This window comes from Vitis riparia, chromosome 7 (assembly GCF_004353265.1).
Source record: "Vitis riparia cultivar Riparia Gloire de Montpellier isolate 1030 chromosome 7, EGFV_Vit.rip_1.0, whole genome shotgun sequence".
NCBI lineage: Eukaryota > Viridiplantae > Streptophyta > Magnoliopsida > Vitales > Vitaceae > Vitis > Vitis riparia.
The window spans coordinates 4521701-4544167 of record NC_048437.1 but is presented as its reverse complement, the minus strand read 5'-3'; the positions used below and the strand labels follow the sequence as shown (position 1 = coordinate 4544167).

General features: G+C 37.4%; 4 protein-coding genes across 4 annotated transcripts; 1 reads left to right on the top strand and 3 right to left on the bottom strand.

Annotated features, from left to right (window-relative positions):
- Window positions 1–40: 40 nt before the first annotated feature.
- LOC117918641 (protein RER1A-like) lies at window positions 41–3070 on the top strand. Its single transcript, XM_034835432.1, has 4 exons — window positions 41–525; window positions 2295–2475; window positions 2595–2659; window positions 2742–3070. The coding sequence occupies exons 1-3, from the start codon at window positions 149–151 to the stop codon at window positions 2649–2651; spliced, it is 615 nt and encodes a 204-aa protein (XP_034691323.1). The 5' UTR covers window positions 41–148; the 3' UTR covers window positions 2652–2659; window positions 2742–3070.
- Window positions 3071–4164: 1094 nt separating this feature from the next.
- Window positions 4165–6302, bottom strand: LOC117918639 (UPF0481 protein At3g47200). The gene has a single exon (XM_034835430.1). It carries the CDS (start codon window positions 6005–6007, stop codon window positions 4424–4426), a length of 1584 nt encoding a protein of 527 aa, XP_034691321.1. The 5' UTR covers window positions 6008–6302; the 3' UTR covers window positions 4165–4423.
- Window positions 6303–9916: 3614 nt separating this feature from the next.
- On the bottom strand, window positions 9917–12033 carry LOC117919400 (cysteine proteinase COT44). The gene is made up of 4 exons (XM_034836589.1): window positions 11507–12033; window positions 10881–11116; window positions 10635–10775; window positions 9917–10535 (listed from the first exon to the last, which is right to left on the bottom strand). The coding sequence occupies exons 1-4, from the start codon at window positions 11973–11975 to the stop codon at window positions 10257–10259; spliced, it is 1125 nt and encodes a 374-aa protein (XP_034692480.1). The 5' UTR covers window positions 11976–12033; the 3' UTR covers window positions 9917–10256.
- Window positions 12034–14480: 2447 nt separating this feature from the next.
- Window positions 14481–21836, bottom strand: LOC117919399 (probable beta-1,4-xylosyltransferase IRX14H). Its single transcript, XM_034836588.1, has 3 exons — window positions 20856–21836; window positions 19964–20521; window positions 14481–15266 (listed from the first exon to the last, which is right to left on the bottom strand). Exons 1-3 carry the CDS (start codon window positions 21602–21604, stop codon window positions 15038–15040), a joined length of 1536 nt encoding a protein of 511 aa, XP_034692479.1. The 5' UTR covers window positions 21605–21836; the 3' UTR covers window positions 14481–15037.
- Between the last annotated feature and the right edge of the window lie 631 nt (window positions 21837–22467).

Here is a 22467-nt window from a genome sequence, read left to right as displayed (position 1 = left end):
TGTAACTTCTTAACGAAAAAACTATAAGCACGGAGCGAAACCCGAATCCACAGGCGCCTTCGCCACACCATCCCTCTGTTTTCAGAATAGAAAACCCATCCTCCTCCGCACCTCCACCACCGCCGATCACTACGAAATAAGGCTCCATATGGAGACCGCAGCGGCCGGTGGTGTCGGTGTCGAAGATCTCTCTTCGTCTTCTCCGGTCACATCCGTCTCTCGGTGGACCCACGACATCTCTCGCAAGTACCAGCACCTCCTCGACAAGTCTACTCCACACATCCTCAACCGTTGGATCGGATTTTTCGCCATCGCCTTCATCTACATCGTCCGCGTCTACTTCGTCCAAGGTTTCTACATCGTCTCCTACGGCCTCGGCATCTACATCCTCAACCTCCTCATCGGCTTTCTCTCGCCGCAGGTCGACCCGGAGATCCAAGAACTCGTTGACGGTCCCACGCTTCCGACTCGGGGATCTGACGAATTCCGGCCGTTCGTGCGCCGCCTCCCGGAGTTCAAGTTCTGGTGCGTCAACTATTATATTACTCGCATTGTTTGACCATTTCTAGGGTTCCCATTTTTCGTCTTAATTTGGCCTGATTTATACATATTATCACATTGAACGTTGAAGTGAAAATTGTGGAATATAGCGCTGGAAGTTGAATGATCGGATGAAAAATTTTAGGCGGTTTGGGGAGATTATTGATCTTCAACAAATGAATCCACTGTAGTTTGTGAATTCATAAGATTTGGATTATGGTATTGTTTCATGAGGATTTATTTTGTCCAAGGGTTGCGTTTTAGCGGAACGTATGTTGGGTTTCCCCTAATTTGCTAACTTGTTATCGATCACAAAGGACGAGATTGTGTTTTAGAGAAACTTATTTTGGTTTTCCCCTGTTGAAATTGAACCCGGTTGAAATTGAGGTCGCCAACTTGTTATTGAATACGAAGGCCGGGCAGCTGTGTGGTTTTGGTTTGCCTAGGGTAGAGTGATCCCTTCCGCTAGGGAGCACGTTTAGAGAAGAGTATGGTGGCTCTTGTGACCATGTCTCTTGCATGGAGATATATTCCCAACTCGGCTTTTAGTTGGTTTTGTTTGTTGACTAGTTTTTGTGGGTTTATTATAAATCTACATGCTTGATAATCGGATTGTTAGTGTATCTGGAATTCCATCTTCATCATCATAGAGGATAATCAAGATGGACATGTTATGATAAGTGGCAAAGTGCATTGCAAAAGAATAGTTCATTCTTTATTTATTTTATTTTTTTCTGATTTCTTGTGTTTCAAGATATTCAAATTCTGGATGCCCATTGAGAAGGAGATTACAATAGTTTGATTAATGATAGAAGTGTAGATTGAGAGCTTATTGTGAAAAGTAAGAGCGGCAACTACTCTTAAGCAAATTAGCATAGGTTTCTATCTTCTTTGTGACCCTTTTTGTTAGGCACTTTTGCCAATACAATCATCGAAATTCACCTCTCAAAAGAAAAAAGGAAAAAAAAAAAATCTTAACCAATAAATGTTGATTGCTTCTCATATGAATTTGGGGGTGCTTGGATAGTTTTGTGAAAAGCGTTTAATTAGGGCCTACCATTTGACCTGATTTGGAAGGTATTAGGGTTGAAATGAAGCTGCTCATGGTCAAGGCAAAAAGTGCATTTGATGTGCATAAAGTTTTGACCTTTCAGCTCACGAGGTGTTCACTCTATCCAGTGAGTATTGATGGGACTGAAGGTGCTTGTTACCATCTTGCTTTCTTGGTATTGACAAGCAATGGAAAAAGGATAAATATTGATCATTCAACAAACATTCTACATTATGTAATTTATTACACCAAGCTTTTAGATGTTGGATGCATATGTGACAGTTAATGGTTCTCACCTAGCAGACGTCTCAATTGGGCCGTTCTGTAATTTTTGAACCCAAGTTTCAAATCATAATATATGTATTGTGAAGGATAAGTAATTCATGCTTTCAGCAATGGGCTTCTCTATACATGACTGGGAGTTTTATTCTTTCTTCATGGTTTTTAATGGCTGACTTTTCCATTAATCATTCTTATTTGTCTGAGGAACTGCTTGGGTTAAAGTTCCTTTTTAGGACTGTGCTCCAGATTATTCTCTTAGATAAAAATCTACCTATTTGATTATAAAATAGCTTTTCACATTTTTAAATGCTATCATTTTTTATGTACAATATATTGGAACTTTAAACCATTTAAACGCACTTTATGCTTCTCTTTATAGCCATTGAGTTAAACTGGAGTTCCTTTTGTTTATCCCTGGAAGGTACTCTATCACAAAAGCCTTCTGCATTGCTTTTGTAATGACATTCTTCAGTGTATTTGATGTGCCTGTATTTTGGCCAATACTCCTTTTCTACTGGATGGTACTGTTCACTCTCACCATGAGGAGACAGATAATGCACATGATCAAATACAAATATGTTCCTTTCTCCTTTGGAAAACAGGTATCCTATAACCTTCTTAATTTTAAACTTGTGATGATCATATTTTGTGCTGCTTTTGCTCTTTGTTATTGGGATCATATCCTTAGATTTTGGGAACTAAATTCATTTCTATTTCTTAGCGGTATGGTGGAAAGAGGACTTCATCAACTGAAGACATGAGCCTTCCTCATGATTAAAGCTTGAGGTAGTTTGAACTATTTTTACTTCTTGTAAGTCATGTATTTCCAGTTGGCCTAATGTTTTCTTCTACAATTTTCTATTAACAGCTGGAGCTTTCTAAGGACGTGGTGGTAGCAAAAATTACCTCAAGAACTAATTTTGGCACGCAGAATGATTCTTCTTTTCCCCAGATTTTTTTTTGGGGCCAGCTCCTAAATGTCCCAATGAAAGTTAGCTTGGGGAAAGGTCAAGTAGTTGATAATGTCTTCTTTTTTCCTATTTAATATTTAAAAAAAAGGCCTTTTTGTATAGTAGGGACATGCTACATTCTCTGTCAATGAAATGTTGGTCCAGTGACTTCCATTAGGGAATGCCAGTCAAGCTGTGCAATTGGGTTTATTAAATTTATTTCAGAATCATACTTTTTCTTCTCATACATGACCTGCCTTCTCTTCTCTGGATTGCATGTGTCCGTCCTTATCTTTAGTTTCCTTGTGAGATATTTTTGGTAGTTTCATGTTCTGCACATTGTTTCTTTTCATGGAAACACCCCTTTACTTCTCGTTATAAAGGTTCATGGCGATTTCATCCCATTGGAATGGGAAGATGGGTTGTGCGCTGGAGGCATTCTGCATTGTCAGCATGGTAACAGCCAGCCATTTGATGTGGGTGGTTGTGCTTGTTTAACTATTTGGTCGTGGGCTATTCCTATGCCTTTCTGGCACTGACCAATGAAATTCTTGCTCTTGTCTTACCTGAAGAGGCCCACCATGATGATGATGCTAGGGTGTGGAATTAGTCTATTATGAAAACTTTTATTTGCTTCATACATCTAGTGTGAACAAGAAATTGTTTTAAAGAACAATTTAAAGATTGACTGTGTACTACCCAAAAGATTCGCAACTCCAAATATATTTAAAGAACAGTCATGTTCTTTTCCAAATTTTCCCAATTTGTTCCCAAGGCAAGGTGCTATCAATTTAGCAATTGGTTGATTAATTCTTTTCTAGACAGTATGCCGAACTGCATAAGAATGCTCTGCTCCTGTAAAAGGTTTTACTGGTGATGGTACAGATTGATTGGTGGTAGGCCCCTTTAGGATTAAGGAGTGGCTGAAAAAAACTTGCAGGAATGCTTGATCTAGAATCTCGGTGCTTAAACTTTAAAGTTAGCTTACTTGCTGAGATTCTTCGGCGGTGGCAGGTAATGAACCTATTGGTGCAACTTGGTCGAAAAGGTGCTCTGTTTACAATACGTTGAGCATTTTCCAATGTCAATTGGATTTGGGTCATTTGTCTTACAACACGTTGAGCATTTGAAAACGTTAAGAGGATGTGGTTCAGAGCCGAAATCTTTTTACTTTCAGGGCACTACAGTTGCTGGATGCGTAGGAGACGACAGCATAACGCATAACATATGTGGTCAGTTCAATAATGTTTTATATGTTAAGTTGAATTGGTAGACTAAATGGGTTGTAATGTTCAGAGAGTAAATTTGGGACCATAGTTCATTCACCCTCCATTCTCTCTCTCTTTGCCAAAAACCCCTAAAAACCAGGATTCACACTTTCATTCACGAGGCAAACTTAAGCAAAAATCCAAATAGAAGACATTCTGACAATCAGTTTCATTCTCCAGCAACTCTTGATTACCCACCATCAATAAAATAAAATAAAAATAAGAAAAAGCCTGGGTGACATGTGGAAGTCGTCGTCTATATACCACTTTCTTCGTGAAATTCAGGTGAAAAGACGAAAGAGAGAAAATATCAGGGGCCGGACTTAGGTCACTCAACCAGGCCTGTAGTAGCTATATACTGCATAAAAGGTTTGTGCAAAAGTGAGCGCCAATAAGACAACAGCAGCCACAAACGAGATGATCGTCCAGGGGCTGCTGAAATAGTTATGCTTCAAACTAGCACGCCAAGCATTCCACCTGTGGTTGTAATACTTGTTTACCTGCTCCGACAAGGATGATAGGTAGCTGTCATTGATGTCAAAAACCACCTCTTGACAGAGGCGGTTGAAGAGGTCTGCAACCTCCGATTCACTGCCAAGCCAGTGCTCCATTATTCCGCAGTAGTGGAGGTATCCCACATCCTCCGGAGAGTTGATCAAGCTGTCCATGAATATCACATACGAGGTAATGTCATTGCTGCAATCCAGATGACACTGTTCGAACGCAATGAGGTTGAGGAAGAGCGATTTAGTACCATCGTGGATCAACAGCCTAGGAATCCTGAGAATCCCATTCTTGAATTTTATATCCCAGAAGCGATCAGTCTTCCTTTTCTTGAATTTGATCCCTGCCTCTCTCAGCTGCGTCACACAGTGTATCAACTGTTGTCGCCGCTTATCTGCAACGCGATTGGAATGTGACCATCTCTTCATCCAAATCCTAGGAACAGGTCTCGGTCCTGTGCGCAGCAGACTTCTTCGGAACACCTCAAGGCAATGAAGGCCATCTTGGTCGCCTAAGGGGTCAAAGGTGGTTGTATATCCAAGTGATGACTCCAATCTGTTCCTATCACTTTTTGTTAATGGCTCATCTGTTGGCATCAATGGGTCGAAGAATCGGAGTGCTAGCTTGGCTACAAGCCCTTTCTGTTCAGGCTGGCCCAGCTGAATTCCTAGCAGCCTCTCAAGAACAAAGAGTGGAATTTGGTTCTCAAGCATTATCATGTCTCGCTGAATTGAATGCATTGAGCCACGGATAGCGAAGACGGGATCGTTTCGAGCATAACCCAGGTGCTTGAATCCCCCGGCAACGCCTCTGAAGAGCTCCAGTATGAAGCAACCATCAAGCACCATCATTTCCACAAATTCATTGCTGCTAAGACAGATTGTTCCTTCATAACAGGCACGAGCTTTTTCTTCAAGTTCCTTCATGGCATCCAGATAGATCTGTATGTCATGATTGGTGCGCTTGAGGATATGATGAAGGGATCGCCATTTATGCCGGTCCATGTTTCTAAGGCGTCTTCTGCCATGGTGGTAAGGCCCCAAGGAGACAATTTGCGGGATGTAGGCTTTGTCATCGCCTTCTCTAAGGTAGTGGGGAACTCGGTAGATGCAGAGCTTTGCCCATGAATCTGCAGCATCATCTTGATGGGCTTGCTCAAGTTTTTCCTTGATGGAGATCACCCATTCAGAATCTGATGGATTGGTTTCCTCTGCAAAATTTTGTCCATCACCATTAACCACAATCTGCAGTGAATCGTTTGGTTGCTGATGCTGAGGGGCTTCTGATAATTCAATTGATCTAGCAGAGGTGGGTGTTCCTGGTAAGTTTGGAATCCCAGCTTCTACAGTTTCTTTGAGTTTGAGGGTGATGAGGTACCAGCTCAAAAGCTCTTTGTTGAACACAGCAACCATATTTGTTAATGATCTCTCTCAAACACCAAAAGCATAAATAGAACTTTAATCTAGAGAGGAAAACAGTGGGTGGTTTCTGCTGTTAAAGAAGTTGTTGCAAAACATTAATATTAAAAGGGCTAAGATATTCTCTATCTGATGCTGAAATTGACCTAATCCAATTGAGCAGCCTCCAAGGGCCTCTTGTAGGGAATAAGAAAACAACATTGTATGGTTCTGTTCTCAACTTCCTTTTTTTTCTGGGGGTGCACTGTTTTTATCCTGTCCCTTGTGATGTGTTGTTCTGTGATCAAATTCTCAAGAAAAATCTCTCAAATGATCAGAGGACATCCAAAAATCATGTGATCAGACACAGGGCTCACAAAATTGATGAAAAAAAATCCATCCTTATTTGTTGTATATGTTGGTTCTCCATAATTCAAAATTTAGTGAGGTGGGGATAATCCTATGGAGTACATATTTTGCAAGAAAAGTACCGAGTTTTCTCTAATTTGATTGCTTTGATCTTAATTGTCACAATAAATAAAATGAAATTGTTTTCGTCTACGCTATTAAAGATGGAAAAGTCAATAGTATTTATAATATAATTTGATATTTTTCCATAAACTTGTTCAAGAATGCTTTAATGTTTGATTTTTATTCTATAAGACTTAATTTTGTAATAACATTGACTACTCATAAGATTTTTTGTGTCAAAAGGATCTCACTCATACGATATATAAGATTCATCCTTTGCTAGATTTGAATCCATTGATCAAAATTTTAAAACACCCGATAATAAATTTAATGATAATTTGGACTCGTTAAAATTTTGATTTTTACACCATATTTAAAGATAGTGCTTGTGAACCTCTGTTAATTTAAAAAAAATTAAAAATAATATTATGATATGGAAATCATAATTGTAGGTATTAAAGAAATAATTAATATGTATTGAATGTAACCAATCATAATTTAGCAAGTAAGAAATGATAAAAATAAATTAATTAATTAAATTAATGGAAAGAAAAGTATTAGACTAATTAAAAGAATCATACACCTTGAAAGGTTGCACATATCTGACTTTTGAGGTATCCGATTTTGATTCTTGAGGATATTAGTATGGTGTGAAGTAGATGAGTTATGAGAAGAAAACTTGGAAGCAAAGATTATTGCATAAAATAAATGAATTAGACTTCCCAAATTCTTAATTCTCTTGGGTTAGGCCAATACCCAATCAATCTACTTAAAAGATTATTGGAATTTTGGGACATGTGGGAGGAAGTGAAAGGTGGGGAAGAAGAAGACCACTCTTCATTCATTCATAATTGATCATTGCAACTTGGTGTGTGGGGGCATGACATCACAACAGCTGGTACCAGCTGGAAATCTCTCTCTCTCTCTCTCTCTCTCTCTCTCTCTCTCTCTCTCAGAGAGAAGTCAGCCTTTTCTTTGGCTGTTTAATTACGCACGTTTTTCCCCTCCTAATATCTTAACAACCATGTTAAATGAGAAAAGTGGCTAAGCAATTCTTTTCACACACCCACATTCTATCACGTTCTCAAATTATTTTCAGAGTGATCAGGCCCCACAATGATAATTAAAGTTAGGGGTGGGTGATCCTCAGTCGGTCCTTAGGCATTTCCATATGAAACATGTAGATGGTCTGATGGTGGGTGTGACAGTACTGTAACGCTTGCACACTCTTGTCTTCAACTGGGTCTATCAAAATATCAGCACCCTTGTACACTAAAAATGTATTCTCTTTCCTAGTGGGGCAAATTTCTAGGTGAGGCATGGGAAAGCAATCATGGGGTTTGCCTAACAATGTCTTTGTTCCATCCACCATCAAATTCTCACTGAAGAAAAGGTCAATAGAGAAAGTCCTAAGGAACAGATATAGTCCCCCAAACTGGAGGATGATATGGCAATGGTCTCGAGGAATTTGTTGATGAGCAGGCCCTATTTCCTTTTTGTCACTGTTTATAATTTTCAAATGAGAGAGAGAGAGAGAGACGACTCATGGGACATGGGGGAGTATTGATGCTTGCTGCCACCATGGATGAAAATTTCGGAAAATTTCACTGAAATTTTGTGTATTGGGGATTGGCGACACAAAACAGGCAAACGAAAATTTGGTGAAGCGATTTTTCGAAAAACTTCACCAAAAATTTCGGCGTGTTTCGGTCAAAAAAATCATATTTTTACCAATTTTTCGATCCAGTCGACGATCGGTGAAAGCAATCAATACGGTCAAAGCCTCAAATTTGTGCAACTGTGCACGTTGGGACTCAATCCCGCCCAAACCCAAAAACAAGTATAGACCTGGGTGATTGATTGCCTATTTGATTAATAATATGCACAACACAAATATACAGTAAACTATAAAAAAATACTTTCATAAACAAATTAATTTTAATTATTTTATTTTAAAACTTTATTTAATTAATCATTAAAAATATTAAACCTATTATTATAATTTTTTTAACCATTTTTTATATCATTTATATATTAATTAAATATAAATATATAAATATTAAAAAAAAATTATACATATATCATCATTTATTTTATATCATTTAATACAATTGAAATTAAATAAATTATAATTTTAAAGTGAGATATATTATAATCTAATATCATAATATTATTATTAAATAATATTTAATGTAATTTAATAAATTTATAAAATTTATATTTTTTTATGGAAACAATAATATTATTATCAAATATGATTAATTATATCATATATATATATATATATATATATATATATATATATATATATATATTATGTTTTTATAAAATAATTTTTAAATATCTATTATTATTTATTATATCATTTTTAGAGTTTTTCTCAATATTTTCATGAATTTTAATCAATTTTAAATTATCTATAAAAAAATTTCAAAATATCCATCGCTATATCTTCAATATATCTGTAAAATTGAATTACTATATATCCGTAATTATAGATATTTTCATTGTTATTATTGTTAGTAAAAATAAAAATTGATCATCAAATATTAAAGAGGGAAATGCCTGGGAGCACTGCCCAAAAAGGGTAAAAAAATGGGAATACCAATGCTTTGTAGCAACTGCTGACACAAATATAAGTAGAACATAGAATATTGCATCTCTACACCAGAGAGATATGACTGATCATGGGACATGGAGGAAGTAATGCTTGCAACCACTGCTAACGGAAGTCAAATTGCAGCATCTCTACATCAACTTCCACGGTTGATATTTCTTCTCTTCCAAGAGTTGGTTAGAAGTTCAAAGCTCTTTTATCGTCAAGTTTAGCCTTGTAGCATGAAGCTTATAAACCACAAAACTTGAATTTTGAGCCAAAATAACATGGTTTGGTCAAATAATATATCTAACTGTTGGCTTCCTTTACAACTTTGTTCAATCTAGTTCCCATTTATCCACGTAGATTGTCCACGTAGACTACATGTTGACTTTTTTTTTCCTTAATTTTCAAGTGAAACCATATTTTTAAAATGCAGCTTAATTAAAGTACAAATTTTGTTAATCGTTCGGTCATCCCTACCATTATTCTTTTTTTGTTAGTTCTCTCACGGCACCAAGTTGAAGCTCGAGAGGACCATCGATGAGATCAACATTCAAGGCCAGAGTTGCTTTTTCCCTTTTTCTCTCTTTTTTTTTTTTTCCTCCTAACCCCACCAGGTTTTCTCTCCCTTCGCCTCAGGGATTCCCTTTTCTTTTTCACCTTCTCTTTTCTCTTCCTTTTTCACTTTTTTGCATGTTGCGTGGACCAAGTATTTGACGCATTGTTTTGTGGGTTTAAACTGGACACAGTGTTTTGATTTTTTTGATTTTTTTATTTTTTAACTTGTTTCACGAACAATGCTCAAAAGTCAAAACAATAGAAAACAACTTTAAATTTAACTGAAGGTTGATCCAAAGTTCTTCAACAGTAGAAAAGTTTATTGAATGAAAGCTCTGAGCCAACAAGCAGAAATTCGAAGAAAGCAACTGGGCGAATGGAGACTGGAGTTACAGAGGAAATCAAAGTGAATGACAATCACAGTTTGGGGCAGATCCAATGGTATTTACAATAATTATCATACGATAAGCATAGATAAGACCACCTTAGACGGTTAGACCAAGATGGAAAAGAGGGCATGGAGCGTGTAGCAAGTATGATGAATCAAGAGCACAATTTTGAACACAATCATCATTCTTTAGCCTTTACTCCTTTTTCCCATTTCCCTTCTTGGCCCAAATAAATCCGGAAGACATTTCAAGCACTGCTGATCTTTTCTCCAGCAGTTCCAAAAGACAAGTAAGTTTTGGAAGGATTTTCTCCATTCTTGATGGGGTACGAGGCCTCCATTGCGATTCCACACTTTCCAGAGAAGGCGTCAGCCATATTCCGCTCCATCCTGATGTAGCCATTCTCACCCCAGCTGGAGCCCCATGAATTTCTCACAATCCAGTAATCCGTACCATTTTCAGTGCCGTATCCCACAGCTACAATCCCATGGTCTAGCGCTGTCCCACATTCACCAGTAAATATGCCCTGAGGAGATCAACAGAAAATGCCCAATTTTTTCATCAACATAGTCCTATCAAATAGTTTAATCATAATGGGGATGAGGAAGAAGAAAGAGTTTCTCACCGACACATATAGCTGCAAAGCCCTGCCGCCCGCTTCAACTGCAACACTCACAGGTTGATGGGCCACGGCTTTCTGCAATGCCTTTTCATCGAAGGGAGGAACATCTTCATATCCATCGATGCTAACAACCTTAGAACTCTTCTGCAACAACAAACAACCCAAGAAAACAAGAAGGGAAATCTTCAGAATAAAAATAAATTCTAATTGGTTGAATTAATGATTGGGGTTTGAATCTATGCGACTGACCCCAGACAAGTTGCATTCCCCATCAAAGCCTGTGTAGGGGTAGTCTTTTTCAGTGTCCAAGCCACCGTTTTTGATGATGAAGTCGAAAGCATAGTCCATGAGACCGCCATTGCAGCCCATATCGTACTCTGTATCGCAGTCTACTAGCTCTTGCTCTGATAGAGAGATGAGTTCGCCGGTAACTATCTGGTTTATACCTTCCACTGCTGCTACTGTTGAGAATGCCCAGCAGCTACCTGCTCAGCAGAGGTGATGGAGTCAGTTCAGGACAATGGGCCGGGTCTATCAATTTTACATAGGCCCTATCTGGGTCCAACCCAAATACAAATGATAAATTACCAAACTCCCCACTGAAATCTAAGTAAATATTTCTTTTATATTTATCTTTTTTTTTAACGAGTCGTGTCAACTGGAGAAAATAGTTTGGTATTATTCTAAAGTGAATAAAATAAAATAAAAATAAAAATAAAATAGCCCACGTTCCAACGGTGTCTCCAACCAAAACTTCAAACCTACCATCCAACTAGCAAACCACCTGTATCGCAATGACCAAAATACCCTTGACTTAAAAATAATCTAATCTAATCAACGAATGGCATTCGAGTCAATTCAGAAAAAATACTGACCGCAACTTCTTTGATCTTTCACCGGATTCACGGCGCCAGTCTCTCTCCAGTCGACGGATTCCGGCAGAACCTCGCCGGGCATGACGGCGTAACGCGGGCTGGCGTTTTTCAACTTGGCAAATCTTCGCTTGGGATCGCTCCTGGTGCCCAGGTAGATAGCTCGGTACTCTTCGTTGGTGAGGTCAGCGAATCTGTTCAACCCTACCTTGTAGGTGCGATTTTGAGCGTTGTGTTCATCTATGAACTTGAGGTTATCTTTGAATATCTCAAACCTCTTCTCTTTTTCTCCCAGTCCGTTGTAGGCTTTTCCGTGCTTGGCCATCCACCACTGATACATGCCCATCACCTCCTCCTCGCTTCTCCAGCTGCTGGACAGGTCCGCTGCGGATGAGGCGACGAAGAAGAGGAAGAGAAGGGTTGATATGGATAGCGCCATGGCTGGTAAACGAGAAGATGTGGAGGAGATCATGTCTGGGTGTCAAAATGGGCTGTGGATGGTAAAGGATGAAGAGAAGGGAGAGCTGGGATGTGTGCTTATAAAGATAAAAACTATTAATTTTAAATTCAGTCCTGTCTCGTCATGGTAAGAAAAAACAATGTATAATGATGATGATTGGTGTAGAGATGAGCTCTTACGATCAAAACTTTCTTCTTTGACGATTGGGATTTTGCCACGTCGGAATTCAACAAGACTTTTTAGCTTTTGGTTTTTTCCTCCGAGTTCAAGTTGTCAGACAATGAAGGTTTCCCCTTGGGTTAAGCAAGGTGTCAGTCTTTTCCATAGCTACCAGCCTACCAGTCTTGCATCTACAAGTCTTTTCATTCCTGTGACTGGTGTTCTAAAAAAACTAAAAGAAAAGTAAACTAGCGCTTAATTAAACATGATTACAAATCTGAATAAAATATGATAATCTAGTATTTGTCTCTGCAGGCCTCTCTCGAGTTTAAGTTCAAAATAATCCTTTGTAGAAAAAAATGCCTAGAATAGCACCCATCTCAAAATATTTATCAAATTAATTTTTTGCATCCCGTAAGCATTTATATGAATTTTTTTTTAATTGTGTAAAATCATAGTTGAGACTATGATTTTAAAATTTTCATAAATATCCTTAAGGCCGCAGTTTGTCACTGTGATTTTACAATTTTCTTTAAATCCACCGTTAGTAACTATCATAATGATCATAAAACCACCGTTATTAAGGAGTAACCTAAAATCATAATTATTAATATTAATTTTTATATGAAAATATAAAATTTTAAAATAATATAAATGATTTATTTAATTATTTTAAAATTTAAAAATAATGTGAAAAAATAATTTTATTTAATTGATAAAATTCATAAAACAAATAAATATTTTATTTACCATAAATATATAAATTTTTATAGGAATGCAGACAAAATTATTTTCTCAAAATTTCAAGAAAAATATGAAAAAATAAAGATAATATATATAATTTTAAAACAGTCCGTAAAGTAAAAATTTATTAAGGATAATTTGTAAAAAAAAAAATCATTTTAAACCGACAATGGAAAATTGTAAGAAATTTTGAAAATATCCTTAAAAATCATTGTCATAGAATGTGGTTTTACAAATTTTTTTTAAAAGCACATTTACTAACCGTGGGATTTCACAAACATCTTTAAGGGGAACTCATGTAACCATACATTAACTAAAAAAATATGAGATTTTAAAATTTTGCTTTTTTATTTTTAATTTTAGTGTAAATTATGGATGTACCAAAATATCTTAACAATGTACCAGATTTTCTTAAAGTTTTTTTTGAAGTGGGAAAATTTTTTTACAATTTTTCATTGTCAGTTTAAAATTATTTTTATTTACAAATTATCCTTAATAAATTTTTTCTTTACGATTGTTTTAAAATTATATATATATTATCTTTATTTTTTCATATTTTCCTTAAAATTTTGAGAAAATAATTTCATCTGCATTCCCATAAAAATTCATATATTTATGGTAAATAAAATATTTATTTGTTTTATGAATTTTATCACATATGAATTAAAGAAAATTATTTTTTCATATAATTTTTAAATTTTAAAATAACTAAATAAATTATTTATATTATTTTAAAATTTTATATTTTCATATAAAAATTAATGCCAATGATTATGATTTTAGGTTATTCCTTAATAAAAGTGATTTTATGGTTATTACAGTAAAAAAATATTTTAAAAATAATATTAAAATCATAATATCATTAAAACATAGATGGATTAAAAATAATTTCTGAAACTTGTAAAACCACAATCACCAACGGTGGTTCTAAGGAAAATTGTAAAACCATAGTCACAAACTGTGATTTTAAAGATATTTTAGAAACTTTTAAAACTACAGTCATCAACGATGGTTTTACACACTTAAAAACAAAATCTATGTGGATGCTTACGTAGATACAAAAAATTAGTTTGACAAATATTTTAAGATTGGTACTATTATTACCATTTTTTTCTACCAACGGACTATATTGGAGCCTGTCCTCTTCACCGGTTATGGAAAGTAATGAGGCACAAATATTAGTAATGGGTTATGAATATATTTTCCTAAAATTCTGGAATTAGTCTTCTCCCACTGGTCTGCCGCCTCATCCATTTGGGTTTTGGGGTCCAATCTCATTCCTTTTCTCCTTTTTCCTTTTTCCCCTTTTTTTAACTTTGTGGATTTGAACTAAGGAAGTTTCGTAGGAGGTTGGTCCCAACAAACAGTCCAAGGCATGTAGCAGCCCAAGGGAACGCAGTCTGGTAAATCCACATCTGTTTCTTAAAGATGCCGTGAACTGCAACAAAGATACAGGACTTCTGAATCTGGACACCTCTTGAGGCTTATAATCCGTTTCTGGATAATGACTCAATTGATTGGGAGGAGACAAAAGGAGTAGAGACCTGGAAGCTTACAACTCTTCGGGGCTGGATTGGATCTTCATTTCCAAGTTTTGTCTCAACTCTTCATCTATTAAAGAAACATCTAGTATTTTATTGAAGTACATCACTGAACTACATTGCACATATTCCATCTGTCATGGTTTCTCAGTTGGTTTTTCCTGAAACCTCATAACCTTAGGGAAGAAGTAAAATCATAAAGACAACTTTGGAAATGAGATAAATTTTTATTACAGAGTGTTGTTTCTACCAAATCCAACAGCTGAACACAAACCTATAATTCCTATTTCAAAGATTATGTATAAAACTCGAAGTATTTGTATACATGTTTCCTGGCAGGCAGCAGATGCAGTGGGACTCAGACCGATGCACTTCTCCCATGAACACCAGAATACCAATCACCCAAACAAAATTAATAAAGAAGAAAAAAATCTGAAACTTAGACGGAACGGAATGAAAGCCCAAATGCAGGTATTCAACTGGCCAACTTTCTAACTGATGGCTTCTTGTTTGTGCCTGGTGTGAACATCTGCTTTGTCCTCCTACCCCATTCAAATAAATGCTGAAAGCTGGCAGTCTCAAAGTTCAAGCAGCAGTATCATTGTCAGATGCTCTTTGCTCAACAGGGTTTCACCCTTCAGAAACTTTTGAGGAAACCTGTGGATCTGCTGTTCTTGATTCATGCTTTCTCTTACTTCGAGAACTGTGTTTTGATCTGGATGCCCGAGATTTTGCATGCCGCTTCTCAGTGTGCTCTTGGATACTAATCTCTTTTACATTAGATGGGAGCTCAGGAGGAGCATCTGGCCATGGTGTCCGTTTGGCTGGGACAGTGACCTCCAAAGGAGGGTCGATTATCCATCTAAACAAAATATTATAGTAGTGGTCAGATGGGATGGCAATAGGCAAAGCAAAGGGGAAATATCACCTTCAATGATTATTTGCAATTGATGGTAATTGAAGCATGGAGAATTATAGAAGAATAAAGCCATAAGCAGCAAAGCAAGGGCCATACAAGTGGGGCCCCTGCTAATTGACATTTCAGCTAATTGGACGGACATCCACATATTTTACACATGACAATTTCTGAAAAATGAAAAATAAATAAGCAATTTAAGCAGTACCAGATGTCCTATGGAAACTAAATTTATTCATTTTTGCTTTTCCCGGCATTTGAATACAAAGTACCAAGTTGAAATTGGGGCATCACAGTAATCACCAAGATAGCACAAAAGGTCATTTATTGAAGTTTTTAAATGGCATTATTTTAACTGGACAGTTGAAATTAAAGAATAAACTTAGTACAAATGCCAACCAAAGCACAATCCACTAATTTGAAATCCTATATAAAACACAGTCTCCCATGCATTTCATCAAAGTACCCCATTCTCTTTTGTTGGGTTTCAGTTTTTCCATTGAAATGGAACATATGATATCAGATCAATCTGGGGTCTCAATTCAGCTTCTTTGATTCTACTACTTTTCATAAGTAATATATCTAAAAGTGGGATTCAAACAATATGGTTATCTTGGTTGAAACAAGAGGAAAAAGCTTTCTCTAAGTTATGCCAACAAGCAAAAGGTAGGATTTTGGTGTTCCAGCAAGGGGGCTAAAGTATGATAATGGTTTGTAATTAAAAGGGCAAAGATATATTAACTAGGAGAAGAAGTTCTGGACATTATATATCTTCTCTCAACTATATAGACGCATTTTAAAACTTGTCCAAGGCAGACAATAGCTACACAGTTAGGAGGGAGTTGTTACAAATAGTATCAAACCTAATCCCAACCCCGGAGTAGGATTATGTCTGCTTAACCCCATAAGGTGTGTTTTTTTTTTTATCTAATCCCACAATCCCGTGAAACACATTAAGGACATTGTGGGGAGTAATTGTGATATCTCACATCAAATAGAAGAAGAAGTTCTTGGCAATATATATGGACTTCTCTCAACTCTATAAACGTGTTTTAAAATCATGAGGCACCATTGGGCTATGGTTAGGAATAGATTGTTACAAAGTTGGTTATAATTTTAACGAAAATGTAGGATTGCAGTGTTACAGTTGAGAAAATACTAGATTTGAGGAAGAGCACTCAAAAAGAATTAAGGCCTACAGGAGGGATAAGAATTGATTGGTTATGCTTTTAAGTTTTAGAAAAAAGTAGGATATTGCTGCCATGATCAAGCAAAGACTAAAGGTTAGGAAGAGTGCCTAAAAAGTATATGGAGTAATGCAAGAAACAAATAATGCAGAAGAAAAAGAGGAGATACACCTTACATACTATGATCTTTTCTAAGTATCTCACTCATCCAAGTGAGAATTGAATATCACCACCATTGAAGAAGGTAAAAACTATAGACAACCTTATTTTTAAGATAATTTATCTTGTAAATCTTTATGTAAACCTTAATGAATACAATGAAGGTCAACAGCATATTTGTGACTTCAAAGAGGCAACCTTATTTTGTAGCCTTTTACTTCATAGGAATCCTGTGGCAAGACATTTCCTGTTTCTCAGTAAGATACCATTGCTGCAGTGATTGTCTAAGGAAATTGCATCTGATTAACTGGACAGCTGTTTGCTCCACTAAAAAAGCAAGGCAGCTTGGCTACCTAGAGTTTGTTGGTCCTTAACAAGGCCCTTATAGAAGCATGGTTATAGAGGTTTAATGAGCATAAAGGTAGGTTGTGGAGGATGGCCATTGTGCGGAAGTTGGCGAAGAACATGATGGTTGGTGCTCCAAGGTGGGAGAGGAGCAAAGCGATAGGATCAAGTCTTAGGAAAGTTATTTGAAAAGGGTGAAATGTTTTTCTCCTTTGACCCATTTTTACATGGTGATTGGCTCAGAATTAGATTCTGATCTAATATTTGGTATGGAGAATCCCCTGTTCAGGACAATTTTCTGGACATACCTTCCATTGCAGTGAATTGGGCTCTGTGGTGGCTGATTACCAAAATATGGAGGGTAGTCAGGGTCACTGGAATCCAAGATTCATTAGGAGCTTCTATGATTGGCAGTTAGAGTGGGTGGAATTGTTTTTGTATTCAGAATGTGCCTATGCTTGCAAGAGGAGTATAAGCTGATGGGGAATCTAAAGACAGCTGCAACTTTGTGAAGTCCTACTGCAAGCCTTTGGATCTGTGTCTTAGTAATTCTTTTCTACATGGCAGGCTTTTGAGGGTCAATTTCTCCTCTCTAAGTTCGTTTTGTTTGTATGGGAAACTATATGGGATAATATTCTTACTTTGCATCAACTCAGGAAGGGATACGGTTCTAGCCAAGTGGGGATAAGAGCCAATTATTTGCTTCCCCACTGCAGATAAGAGTCTGCAGCCCCTTTTTCTTCACTATTGGTGTGTGCTAGGCATTGCCTAAGTCAGGTAAGGAAGTTCTGGCTAGTTGGCAAGAAAGAATTCTTACTAAGAAGAAGAGGAACACTTTGCCCAGGTACCCTGCCTTGTTATTTTGGTGTCTCTGGAAGGAACCAACCAGAAAAATCTTCAATAGTCTGAAGTTGGTTGCAGTTGCAACTGAAAAATATTCTTATGCACTCTTCATGTGGATCGGTAGGATATGGAGGACTTTCTTTTGTAGATTTATTGATATGTTGGCCAGTTTCATATGGCATGAGGAGTATGGTGGGAAAGAGAATAAGGAACCTAAAACTCGATCCTGAACACACTGCAGCAAAGGCCCAGACTAAGACCCAATTCCACAGAGCAGACTACCACCATTAAGGATAAAATTAAAAACCATTATTTGGATTCCGATGCAAAGATAATAATATATAATCTTGTCAAGAAACCACAAATTAATTTGATAAAATCACAAGATCATATACAGATTAAGTAGTCTATAATTTTTGTGATAGGCAAGCAAAAATATATTAGTAACACCTAACAAAAAGCACAACAAAGTACACTAGTTGCATATAAAGTATGCCAAGAGGCAAAGCAAAAAAAACCAAAGGGCTTAAGAAAACCCTTCAGAAAGTTTCCAACCAATCAATAAAATCTATCATGGTTAGAGAAACTCCATCGATATACATCCTAATCCACAACAACAGGTTGCAAAGAGGACTTAAGAATTTGATCAGACATTTCTTTGCTTTCAAATGCTCTGCAGTTCCTTTCTTTCCACAAAGACCAAAATACACACAATGGAATAACCCTCCACACTAATGAGTAGTTGAAATATAGATCAATTAATTAAGTACCCTAAAAGTAGTAGAAATATACATGAAATAAACAACTAATAATTTTGTAAATTTAAAGAAGGAAAGTCCTAGAAATAGAAACTACACAAGTTTTTTTTGTTTTTTTTTTTTTGAAAAACAAAATGGAGATTATGGAGGTTACTAAGAAGATGAAGAAGAACATTCATCTGTATATGACTGATTTGTCTTTTCTTTTCCTTTGTGTGGGTGGGGGTGAGTGGCTGGTAGAGTGCCACCTGAGATGATGATCATCAGACACTTACAGGAAGAGACCATCTACACCTATGAGCCAACCCAAATCACACAATCTGAATGAAAGCAACCCCACAAATAGGATTTTATGCAAACTCGTGCATATTAGGAATGCAATATTGCAAAATGTGTTGAACGGACACAAAAAGTAGGCTTTATATATCACTTGCAGAAGTGAACAAAACTGGGACAGTTCATGGAACCAGTAACTAGTTCAAATGGTTCAACCATCCGATTTGAGCAAACCACGAAAAATACGATGCTTTGGCAATGTAACTCTTATGAACGTATCCAGATCAAAGAAAAGATACGTAGACAGATGGTTTAGCCACCAGGTATGGTCCTGTTTTTAGAAAACCTTGTATCAAACATGTGATTATTGCTATGCATCAACAAGCCTGAAATGCCAATTATACATGGTGAAAGTGTTCCAGATATCGCAGGAGCTACATAAGACATTGGGATAAAGGTGCAAAATAGGGCAAAGAGGTATCAATAATTGCCATCAAGAATGTAGTGCCAAACAATTAATAGATTCTAACATTTCTGTGCAGCTGAACTATTAGATTTAGTAATGAGTTTGCCTAATTTTCTATACACAGAAATCAGAACCAGTCAAGAGTGAGGCTGTATAGCCGCAAAACAAGTATCTCTCTTGATCAGCTTCACCCTGCTTAAGTCTTATAACATGACAAGACATTGGGGAGTTGATATGCTTACTATAGAGATTCGTCATGGAAGTTATTACTTGTGGACCGGTCTGAACCTATATGTTCCTACAATTCATATTTTAGGAACAATATTTATCTACAGTCAAGTAAAAAAGACAATTACGACACCTATGAAAAGGGAAAGCAAGCACATTTCAACCTTCAACAAAAGGACTAATTACTTACTATAATGAATCAACAGAAGAATAATGCACATTCTGAACAATTTGTTACCCAATGCATAAGACCACTATCATTCATAATATTTAACAAAATAAAGAGGCTGAAACAAACATTGACTGATTGTGTTAGTATCATTATGGAAGCAAAGCATGAGTCAGATAGAAATAGGAATGATGTGTCAGAAGACTAACCATCTGGCAGGAAATTTGCTATCTGTACGAGCTTCAACACGGAGCCACCATAGCAAAACTTTGCGCCCACAGCTCCCAAGAGGCTCCACCATAGAAGGATCCTTCAGCAAGGATAGTGGACTCTCAATTTCCTCACGGACACCATCTAGTTTATCTAGATCTTTAACCCACTCGGGCCTGTCTTCAGCCTCCTTCCATAACAACCTGGAGTTCAGCACAAACCCAGACCACTCCAGCTTCCTAGGCAGAACAGTTGCCCTATCATCAATGTAAGTTGCACCATTCCCCACATATGGCAGCGAATTAAAGATGTGCCAACCAACAAGTTTTTCTGATGAATTGCAAGCTGGACCTTGAACTGGAGGTGGCAGGTTCTCTTCTTCTGCCTTCTTATGAGCCACAGATGATTCATCTGTATTCCCGGAATGAGCTAAAATCCCAACCGAAACAGCACCAATCCATTTCACCTTTTGTATCTCATCAAAGAGCTCCATACTATGCATATTGCTGTCATCCCCAAACATCACAATTCCATCTAATTTCTCTTCTCTCACAATTCTGCTCCATCACACAACTAACTAATCAGATTTGTTTCTAACAATAATCCACAGGTTCTGTTTGGTTACTGAGAAACTGTAAAGAAACGGGGGAAATAAGGAAATTTTACATTTTCCAGTGTTTACTTTCTCAAAAAGGCAAAACAAACAATACCATTTCTTGCACCCCTATTTCGGCAAGTTAAGCTGAGCTTTTTTTCAGTCTTCTAGGAGAATAAACATCGGAAAATATGGAACTTCGAATTTCCTTTTTCTCCTTCATTTGTCAGTTTCAGCAACCAAAAACATGGTAAAGGAAACCCGAAAAGTGAATGGGTAGAGAGCCAAGAACTCACCTTAAAGCGCGAAGCCGCATCTGAGCCTCCAAACGATGGCGATCCTCCCACGAATTCGGCATCCGTCTGTCGAATCCAATGTGTATAGTCCGAAGCCCTGACTTGGCAAGAAGAGAAGCGGTCTCATTAGTGGTCCCACCAGCTTCGATCACGATCCAGATGAGATCGTAGGGTACATTCATCAACGAGTGCATCAAACCAGTCAGATGCAGCGTCTGGAACGTCCTTACATAGGTTGGAGTAACAACAATCACTGTTCTAGGGTTCTTGATCCCAAACTGAAGCTTCTGTTCCCTCTGCACTCTCTCAATTATCCGATGAGCTTTCATCACCTCATCCGGATTTGGATGCGGCCACGGCCGGATTCGGATCCCATGTCGTCCAACCACCACCCGACTGCTCGAGATCCCACCGGCCGTCCTGTTTGGCGGCAACTCCAAATTCGGAGAAGGATTTGCCTGAAAGGACAGGCTCCCCGCGATATCAGCGGTGGTACCGAGAAACGGCGTCGACGGATAAAGCCCACTGGTCCCGCCATTACTGGCCGTGGAGAAGAAAAGAAAGAAAACAAGACGCGAGAACCTAAACCCCAACACCAAACTGATGAGGCAGCATAGACCATGAAGCACCAACCAGAAAATCGCCGCCGGTGACTTCCCGCTGCCGTCCACCGACGAATCTAACCCCCCAGCTGCCCTAAAGCTATTACTCCTGCGGTTGGTATAGCTCTGCAACGCCGACAGCTTCATTTTCCTCTCTCCGCCGTTAGAGAGAGAGTTAGGTGCCCCAAGTATATCGATATATCAAGCTATTTCTTGAGTCCCTTCCAAGTATTGGTAGAGAGAAGGAGGTTTGGTGGTGGCGGTGCGGTGGTGGATGGAGATTAGCTGGTGGTTTATGTGCTGTTTAATCAAAACATTTCTTCGTTTTTACGAATCAACGCCTCTCCATTGTCGTCTTCTCCACTTTTATAACCTGAAAAATTAGTGTGTTTTTTGAAGACAGAGAAACCAAACCTTTATTTATTTATTTATTTTTATTTTTATTTTTTTGGAGAGACACTCGGCCCACAGTCTCGGCTCAAATCCAGCTCGCTTTGTTTATGGTGTGACTGCTCAGACGCTTTCCCCACACGCCACACGCCACACGCCACCGCAGCAGAAGACAGACCTTGATCTGACGTACTATGGACAGCTGTGATTCGCTCCTATTTTTATTTAGTGTGTGAGTGTTCTGTACACAAGAAACCGGTGGGGTGGGGGGGCAGGTCAACCAATCGTCGCGAGAGAGAGACCGTTGTGATGTAACAGTCTACAGAGATATCCCAACCGCGATAGAGAGAGGGTATTTTGGTAATTTAAAGAATTAAGATAATAGCTAATCAATATGTCATTGATTTTTCGATATTAATAGCTAATTATTATGATCACAAATCAACCCTAAAGTTTCCAATTGTGACCCGAGCTTTACCTTAAATGTGCCGATTTTTTAAAATTTAATGATTGATTTTTTTAGCTAATAAATACAATATTAATAAAAATTAAATATTCCGATAATAAACTTTAATGAAAAAAAAAAAAAAAAACCATTCAATTAATGACATTCATATCCA

Coding starts and splice junctions, on each gene's coding strand:
- LOC117918641 (XM_034835432.1), top strand. CDS start 149: ATGGAGACCGCAGCGGCCGGTGGTGTCGGTGTCGAAGATCTCTCTTCG. Junction 526..2,294: donor CTCCCGGAGTTCAAGTTCTG/GTGCGTCAACTA, acceptor TATCCCTGGAAG/GTACTCTATCACAAAAGCCT. Junction 2,476..2,594: donor CTTTCTCCTTTGGAAAACAG/GTATCCTATAAC, acceptor TCTATTTCTTAG/CGGTATGGTGGAAAGAGGAC.
- LOC117918639 (XM_034835430.1), bottom strand. CDS start 6,007: ATGGTTGCTGTGTTCAACAAAGAGCTTTTGAGCTGGTACCTCATCACC.
- LOC117919400 (XM_034836589.1), bottom strand. CDS start 11,975: ATGATCTCCTCCACATCTTCTCGTTTACCAGCCATGGCGCTATCCATA. Junction 11,117..11,506: donor GAAAGATCAAAGAAGTTGCG/GTCAGTATTTTT, acceptor TCTGCTGAGCAG/GTAGCTGCTGGGCATTCTCA. Junction 10,536..10,634: donor CTTTGCAGCTATATGTGTCG/GTGAGAAACTCT, acceptor TGATCTCCTCAG/GGCATATTTACTGGTGAATG.
- LOC117919399 (XM_034836588.1), bottom strand. CDS start 21,604: ATGAAGCTGTCGGCGTTGCAGAGCTATACCAACCGCAGGAGTAATAGC. Junction 20,522..20,855: donor ATGCGGCTTCGCGCTTTAAG/GTGAGTTCTTGG, acceptor GTGATGGAGCAG/AATTGTGAGAGAAGAGAAAT. Junction 15,267..19,963: donor AGCAAATTTCCTGCCAGATG/GTTAGTCTTCTG, acceptor TTTGTTTAGATG/GATAATCGACCCTCCTTTGG.